At 35.0% G+C, this 10,074-nt stretch overlaps 1 protein-coding gene across 1 annotated transcript; it reads right to left on the minus strand.

Annotated features, from left to right (window-relative positions):
- Positions 1-739: 739 nt before the first annotated feature.
- Positions 740-2,439, minus strand: gsx1 (GS homeobox 1). Its single transcript, XM_041258584.1, has 2 exons — positions 1,973-2,439; positions 740-1,631 (listed from the first exon to the last, which is right to left on the minus strand). The coding sequence occupies exons 1-2, from the start codon at positions 2,352-2,354 to the stop codon at positions 1,279-1,281; spliced, it is 735 nt and encodes a 244-aa protein (XP_041114518.1). The 5' UTR covers positions 2,355-2,439; the 3' UTR covers positions 740-1,278.
- Between the last annotated feature and the right edge of the window lie 7,635 nt (positions 2,440-10,074).

Genomic DNA, 10,074 nt, shown 5'->3' on the forward strand with positions numbered 1-10,074 from the left:
TGAACGTGCCCGTCAGATAACAAACTGCAAGAACACTTCACTTCGTAAATATAGGATCAAGGAAGCTTTAAATAACAAGCTTTCGAAAGTCTAATCATTTGTACTACTGTAGTTGGTTTGTGAAAGCTACAACAATGAACACCAAATAAATAAAATAATTCTTGTGTAAAACTGTCGTGTGTGTTTTCAGTTTAGCTGCCAAAGAAAAAAATAAAGATTACTTATGTCAATAAAGTGCGCTATGGCATAGTGGGGCTACACGTGCATGTAGCTGTCCTTATTGCAGTTTATATGCGAGGTGATTAATTGTGCACAGGTTTGCATTTCAGAATGTGTTTTATTTTCTTGCTTTGTGTGGGGTTATTATTATTTTTACTGACCGTATCCAAAGTGGATACACTGTATTCATGCATTTCCATGTTCATACAGACAGATTGTGTAGATAGTATACATTGTGTTTTTTGTTTGTAACCATTTTTTCTAGGTTTGTCCGACCCAAAGGACTTTATTGTGATCCGAGTTTGGAGCTTGTAAGTTCCCTGCACTGAAGAAACATGTGGGTATGTTGATATTGCTCCCGGGGCATCACCTGCTGATACCAGTGTGTATGTTCCAGTACAAATTGAAATAGAAAAAAAACAGCGACTTTAGATCTATGAAAAATGTGTTGTTTATTTTTTAAATAAATAAATAAATATCTTCAAGTACATTGACGATACAATTACACAACTATGCCCTTTAAGAAACATCATGAAAAATGCAAAACAACACTTGACATGATCCGGAACACACTGTACCGCTCAGTGAGAAGAAACGCGCGCGATCTCACATCTCCAACAAAAGAGATGCTTGAAAACATTTCGGTAAAGCTACACAGTTTTCAACACCGATACAAAATACTCGGCTATTATTTTTACAAAAATATAACGCTAACCAATTCGACGTTTATACAATTCGTATATATCAGAAATGACAGGCCGCGATCTCACTGCAGAATTCAGATAGGCAACTCTCTGTGGAGATCATTTCAAAAAGACATCAAACTTACAATATAGATACACATTTAAACAATATAAGATTGGCACATTTGCAATGATCAATCTTGTCGCCAGTGTAGTGGGTATAAACTGGGTACTCTGCACAAATAGTTTATTTTTTTTTTTTATTACTATCATTATTATTTAAAAGTCTTTACAATTTGTGTTTTGGCTGTGAAGAGTCCTGCTGCTTAAGTCCTGCAGTGGTTGCAGGGATAGTCTCTGAGGGTGGGTGGATGGCTCATGGCGTGACAGAGAGCTCCGTGTCCTCCTTCCCCGATGAGGAGGGAGACATCGGCATGTCCTCCTCCTCCTCCTCCGAACACCTCGCTGACGACAGGGAGGCGCACTTGCACCCGTGGGACCCGACCCGATGGGAGCTGCTTTTGCCTTCTTTCTTGTGCTTGACCCTGCGGTTCTGAAACCAGATTTTCACTTGCTTCTCGGACAGGTTCAGGTACGTAGCGATCTCGATGCGTCTCAGTCTGGAGAGGTACATGTTGGAGGAGAACTCCCTCTCCAACTCCAGAAGCTGTGTGCTGGTGAAGGCTGTGCGCATCCGTTTGCTGCTCTGCAGCTGACTGCTGTTGCTTTCTGCGAAGGAAAAGTGATCGAATACACTTTGGTTAGTCTTTTTGGTATCAAAGATACAGATCGGTGCATTTGATTGTACATGCCATGCTACCAGTTAGGATTGCCGATAGGATATGATCCAAATTAGCAATGCAAAAGCGTCAACAGATATTGTAGAAGTGTTTTTAAAGGTGTTCACTGTTTTTTGTTAAATATCAGCAATATATTTTTATAGTTTTGGTTAGGACCAACGTTACCAAGGCGGATTTTTAAAAAGTACTCGATAACTATAATATCATTGCATTATCACAAACTTTAAATACAGTTGTCACCTCAGTATACAATCAGAATGAAATACATACCAATAGAAATGCAGTGAAACTGTCTCGGATCGGGTATGGGATAAGCTGCTTGGTAGATCCCTGCTCCGTGGCTCAGATTGAGTCCCGTCGATGTGTTGTGTTGCCTCCCAAGCGTGGAGTGACAATACTGGGATCCGAACGACGGGAAAGAAGCTTTCAGCAGAGGTATAGCTGGTGGAGACGGGTGAAGCTGAGACGCCGTGACACACAAGGAACAGACGCAGAGAAACCCCGGTTTCCGAGAGTGGCAGGACCCCGCAGAGAGCCCGTGCAGAGTGTGCGAGGGGTGCACCGCGTACGGGAATAAAGGTGGGTTGTTTTCCCTCCCCTTGTCGCTAGCCTCCCGCAGGATCAAGGAATCCACTAGGAACGATCTCGGCATCTTTCCAATTGAAAGTTGAGTTCTTGCTCGATTTGCAGTCAGACCGGCTGGAGTGTGCGTGTGCTCGTCAGGGTGTGTTGTCAATGTCGCTGGACAGCAGAGTGGTGCTGAAAGTGACAACTGGGCTCGTTTAAATAGCCGGGACTTAGTTTGCCCATGTGATGGCTACGCCATGAGCGCCTGAGTGCTTTCAATAGGCTTTTTGTGTCTTTTCTCTTGGCATTCACTCTGCACGCTCTTGTTTATTATTTCACTTGTTAACTAAATGAACTGCATAATGTACCCTATTCCTGTCCACCCCACCCACACCGTAACACCCCGCAACCCCCCTCCCACCTCAATCTATTCAATATTCTATCCTATTTTCTACCAATAGCCCATTTTCTTACGTTTAGCACACCGGGATGCACGATTGGTGGAGCATGTATTTGTGAGCCAGGTCGTTGCATCAGTCTCATTAGCTCATTCCACTCTTCAATGTGTGCCCCTTGTTCTCTGCCTCGGGGACACCGATCTATGTTCTATGAGTCTTTGATTTATCTGCTGCTCGTGTGAATCCGGGTTCTGTGTATTCTGAGCCACCTGCACCTGTTCTGAAACATTGTTACATATATGGTAGGCGATATATTCACTATTTTGTACAGATAACCATTTTATGGATTTATTTGTTATATAACGTAGATGTGTACACCGTATGATGTGTTAAATGAACACACAATGTGTTCGGCTGGGATCACACACACACACACACACACACACACACACACACACACACACACACACACACGCACACACACACACGCACACACACACACACACACACACACACACACACACACACACACACACACACACACACACACACACACACACACACACACACACACACACACACACACACACACACACACACACACACACACACACACACACACTACTTTAGAACAACAAGTTTTTCAACTCAGGCGGCTTCTGTTCCTAATTTTTTGTATAGAAATGAACCCTAACCGTGTTCGTTTTGTATTATTATTATTATTATTATTATTATTATTATTATTATTATTATTATTATTATACATTTTGACACTAAAATAAAACCTTACATATAGTCAGATGTTTTAATTTAAGATTTTAACAAATAATAACATTGGACATCACTGTATGAAATAAGTCTGCAAAAAATACAGCACCTGCAGAACTATCAATAAATGCTGCTAGACTGTTGTACCGAATACAACACAAGCTTGGAAAACGTAACCGCTATCACTACTTTAGATTGTTCCTTATTGAATATATATACACACACACACATATAGATAGATAGATAGAAATGAAACGAAATGTTTTGGTTGTTAAAATTAAATGTATATTTATGTCTTAGTTTAAATACATTTATTTACTTATACATTTTTAAAAAACTAAACATGTATAAAAATCGATCAAAAAGATTTGTAAATGTTACTAATAGGATTAAATGTTAACATAGATGTAGCGGACTATACCATTAATCTGGGGGTTTAAAAAGTTGCAAAAAAAAAAAGAAAGAAAAAAAGGAGTAAATCACAATTTCTTTTAAAAAAAAAAGTGATTTTATTTTTATTTTTTTAAATCTATATTAAATACAGTTTATATTTAGGGATCGTTTTAAAATCACTGGCAACAGTGTAATAGCTTCGGGCGTTTCAAATCGAGTGAATAAACAAGGGCAAGCCAGTGCGCCGGGGATAGTGTAGAAGAATATATCAATATAACCAGGTTTTCAGCCGCTGGACCGCATTGAATGTCATTGTAGAAAGTTGTGAATGCCCGAGAAAGAGAGGCGAATTAAAGTGTGTGACAGCGGAGGATAAGCAAACACAATGAGATCTCTGTCACACTTTGGGACAAATCCGTAGGCTTTTTAGCAAGCCTCTTCGCTGTGATTGAATTAAGTAATAGGAAAACATTTTCTTTCAGTTTACAGCGCTTACACAAACACTTCAAAGCGAATCGCGCTGTTAGTGTGATGGGAAACAATGCCGTGTGTTTTTGTGCCGCGCTAAAGTTGTTGTTTTTTTAAAGTTTGATGTTAACCATCGTGGAATCGAACGCAACAGTATTTTGCTTTAAATAATACGAATAATAAACACCTCAGCGTTATTCGTATCAGATGATTCAAGCATTTTGGGCTTCTCTGATAAATTATTTTGCTGGAGCTTTTTAAAACTCTGTTACACCAATACGCTTATTGGTATTTTCACCCCCGTGCTTTTAAATCTCACATATTATGTTTTAAACCACAGATTGCAGATTCAAGTCACAGTGACTGTTCAATATTATCATTACACAATTACAATTACAGATTATCATTGCAGGGTTTGTTTTTGTTTTTGTTTTTCAGTAAATTCTTGCAAGACTTGCAAATCTTTCAACTCATTTTCCAACAGATTATACTGATCTGCTCGAGGAGAGACGCGTCAGATGAAAAAGTTATTTTGCAAACTAATAGAGAACTGTGCGGATATTGCATGCATTAAATCACATACTGCTTCGAACCGGACCGAACACATGTTCATCCTGAGCAGCGCCTGTGCCACAGAACGCAGCGCGCGTATTTACTGTGGAGGGGGCGTGTCAACGCCCCATGGAAATACATGATGGAGAAAAAAGAAGTTCTTTAATTCTGCCACCGCGTTATAAGATGAATTTCCTGTGCAGCAGCTATTAGGATCCCTCCCGGCTGCCGTACAGCACTATCATGATAAGTGTGTGTGTGTGGTTCAGCTATACATGGGAGTTATGATACGGTCTGCTGGATAAGTGACCCAAGAAAACTGTAGGTTGCTTAGTCACACCTTCTTAAATAAGTGTCAGTTATTTAACGGACTAAACAGAATGCTAACAGAGCTATGGTCTATTAAATTGATTTAGGCACGATCCCATCTATAGGTCGTTATGACCAAACTCTTAATTGTACTCGCTTTTAAAGTCAATACAGCCCTTCTGAGCGTCGCCCACTCGGTGAGAGCGCTTGAGTTTCTCAGATTCTTGTTTGTGTGTTTTGCACTGTTTACATCTCCACTCTGTCGGTCGATATTAACCCCAGCGGTGTAACCTCTTCAAATCCGACAGAAGGAGGTCGGCATGTTTAGAGATTCATAAACATGGGATCATAAATATTCAATAACGGGTTTGCTGCAGGCCAGCGGCTGTGTATTACCGCATTCATCCAGGGCCCTTATCATAAGAATAAAGTTAACACGCATATTAATACCATTAAAAAAGATCCAGTTTTTGAGGATATCATCTTTTGAATACCGGGGCTTTCATATTTTGATGGATCACTTTCAACTCTAATGTATTGATTCTTGTTAACTGTATTGGAGCGGCGACAGTGCATTGGTGTAAAGATATAACCAGAGTGATTGATTTCGCAAACTGTTAGATAGACTGACGTCTGCTATCATTTCTCCTTTCAAGTAAGTTCTGTGGTTTTGTAATTTTATGCATTATATAACAGTTAAATATCATTACCAAAATAGAACATTTCATAACTCTTAATAATATTTATTTTTATTTTCATTTTTTTCGATATATTTGTAAAAGTGCATTATTCTGCAAAGTTATTTATAAATAATCTACCCATTTTACAAGTGACACGTTAAATGGTGCATTAAAGTTGTTTTTAAAAAAACTAGGACCTGCATACATACATACATACATACATACATACATACATACATACATACATACATACATACATACATACATACATACAAACGTTTTATTTTATTGTTTATTTACAACTAAATATACACTGTATAAAATACCGTATTTTTACGGCAAATTTACCTCAATATTGGCTTAATAATATTGTATTTGTAGATTAATTCTATTGTATTATTAAAGATGGGGAGACCGGGGACAGTTGTAACATTTTAATACCTTTCTCTCCATTACGCACAGAACGGAGTAAATGGCAGGTGAGTAGTCTATATCTAAACCTGTATGGCAAGCCAAAATATCATTTAGAGAAATCACAAATTGCATTTTCACATATCTTGAAATATATAGAGCTATCAATAAATCATTTGCAGATATATTTAAATAAACGCTTTTGAAGATATGTTAATTTCATTTTGAGATATCTAATAATGAAACAGAGATATCTCAAACTGATTTACAGATATCTTTGAATAATGTTTAGCTGGCTTGGCATTTCTCGAAATAACTTCGTGTTCATTTTATCTCTAAATCATTTAGAGATATCAGTAAATAAATAGGAGGTTATTTTAATATATCTTTAAATGATTTAGAGAGATCTCCAAATGAACAGGAAGTTATTTACAGATATGTCAAAAACATTTTGAGATATCTTAAAATTATTTAAAGATCTGAAATGCGTTTTAAATATTGCATTTAAAGCTCCATTTAAAGATATCTGGAAATTAGATTTTGAGATATTTCTAAATGTATTTTAGGTATCTTCATATATTTAGAGATATCCATGAATTAATTTGAGATGTCGCTAAATGATAATTTGGCTTGTCATAAAACCTAGCATAATTACAGGTTTAATGAGCTCAGCATCCGATTGCTGGCATGGCTGTTGAAGCCCTACAGCGGGCATGGAATAATTAGGAGAGCACGTCCACGGATTACAGCCCTAGCATTACCCACCTCCATTCTCTTCTCTAATGTGTGTAATGAAAAGATCCGCAGCGCTAATGAAGGCTGTGTGCTGTATCGCTTCAGAACGGGTGGGCACACTTCACTATGGGCAGGCAATACCACTTAAGGAGATAATTGGTCATAACATCCCGGTACAATAATAGCTCGTCTTTGCTGCAAGATAACCAATTAAATCCTAAAAGGTACATAAACACGCTCAATTAGACCCTGTTATTATTTTCTTAATGTTTTAGTAAATAGCATTATCCACTTAGAAGCAAATAATGTATGCAGGGCGTTGCTGTTTATCAGTTACCTAACGTGTTTAGTTTAGTTTAAGGGACTTCCCCTGTGGCAATGAGATCAGTAACATTGAGCTGTTTAGGTCAATAATAATAATAATAATAATAATAATAATAATAATAATAATAATAATAATAATAATAATAATATGCGTGTGCGTGTGCGTGTGTGTGCGTGTGCGTGTGTATCTATGACACACTGTAGAAAACATTCAAACACAGCCCTGTAATCAGAGAGAGGATAACGCCAGTGTTAACCCGCTGGGGAGTAATTGAAACACGAATTTAAACAGCTCATTATGGGCTTGATTAGAAAATCTTTACTTTCAACCAGTGTAACAAAAACGCATTACCATTAAAATACATGGACTATATTAAACGCATTATCATTAAAATACATGGACTATATTAAACGCATTATCATTCAAATACATGGACTATATTAAACGCATTATCATTAAAATACATGGACTATATTAAACGCATTATCATTAAAATACATGGACTATATTAAACGCATTATCATTCAAATACATGGACTATATTAAACGCATTATCATTCAAATACATGGACTATATTAAACGCATTATCATTCAAATACATGGACTATATTAAACGCATTATCATTCAAATACATGGACTATATTAAACGCATTATCATTAAAATACATGGACTATATTAAACGCATTATCATTCAAATACATGGACTATATTAAACGCATTATCATTCAAATACATGGACTATATTAGATGCATTATCATTCAAATACATGGACTATATTAGACGCATTATCATTCAAATACATGGACTATATTAAACGCATTATCATTCAAATACATGGACTATATTAGACGCATTATCATTAAAATACATGGACTATATTAGATGCATTATCATTAAAATACATGGACTATATTAGACGCATTATCATTAAAATACATGGACTATATTAGATGCATTATCATTCAAATACATGGACTATATTAGACGCATTATCATTCAAATACATGGACTATATTAGACGCATTATCATTCAAATACATGGACTATATTAGACGCATTATCATTAAAATACATGGACTATATTAGATGCATTATCATTCAAATACATGGACTATATTAGACGCATTATCATTCAAATACATGGACTATATTAGATGCATTATCATTAAAATACATGGACTATATTAGATGCATTATCATTAAAATACATGGACTATATTAGATGCATTATCATTAAAATACATGGACTATATTAGATGCATTATCATTAAAATACATGGACTATATTAGATGCATTATCATTCAAATACATGGACTATATTAGATGCATTATCATTAAAATACATGGACTATATTAGATGCATTATCATTCAAATACATGGACTATATTAGACGCATTATCATTAAAATACATGGACTATATTAGATGCATTATCATTAAAATACATGGACTATATTAGACGCATTATCATTAAAATACATGGACTATATTAGATGCATTATCATTAAAATACATGGACTATATTAGACGCATTATCATTAAAATACATGGACTATATTAGATGCATTATCATTCAAATACATGGACTATATTAGATGCATTATCATTCAAATACATGGACTATATTAGATGCATTATCATTCAAATACATGGACTATATTAGATGCATTATCATTCAAATACATGGACAATATTAGACGCATTATCATTAAAATACATGGACTATATTAGACGCATTATCATTAAAATACATGGACTATATTATATACATTATCATTCAAATACATGGACTATATTAGACGCATTATCATTCAAATACATGGACTATATTAAACGCATTATCATTCAAATACATGGACTATATTAAACGCATTATCATTCAAATACATGGACTATATTAGATGCATTATCATTCAAATACATGGACTATATTAGACGCATTATCATTAAAATACATGGACTATATTAGATGCATTATCATTCAAATACATGGACTATATTAGACGCATTATCATTAAAATACATGGACTATATTAGATGCATTATCATTAAAATACATGGACTATATTAGATGCATTATCATTAAAATACATGGACTATATTAGATGCATTATCATTAAAATACATGGACTATATTAGATGCATTATCATTAAAATACATGGACTATATTAGATGCATTATCATTCAAATACATGGACTATATTAGATGCATTATCATTAAAATACATGGACTATATTAGATGCATTATCATTAAAATACATGGACTATATTAGATGCATTATCATTCAAATACATGGACTATATTAGATGCATTATCATTAAAATACATGGACTATATCAGATGCATTATCATTAAAATACATGGACTATATTAGATGCATTATCATTAAAATACATGGACTATATTAGATGCATTATCATTAAAATACATGGACTATATTAGATGCATTATCATTAAAATACATGGACTATATTAGATGCATTATCATTCAAATACATGGACTATATTAGATGCATTATCATTCAAATACATGGACTATATTAGATGCATTATCATTCAAATACATGGACTATATTAGATGCATTATCATTCAAATACATGGACTATATTAGATGCATTATCATTCAAATACATGGACTATATTAGATGCATTATCATTCAAATACATGGACTATATTAAATGCATGATCATTAAAATACATGGACTATATTAGATGCATTATCATTCAAATACATGGACTATATTAGATGCATTATC

Source organism: Polyodon spathula, chromosome 9, assembly GCF_017654505.1.
Source record: "Polyodon spathula isolate WHYD16114869_AA chromosome 9, ASM1765450v1, whole genome shotgun sequence".
Lineage (NCBI taxonomy): Eukaryota > Metazoa > Chordata > Actinopteri > Acipenseriformes > Polyodontidae > Polyodon > Polyodon spathula.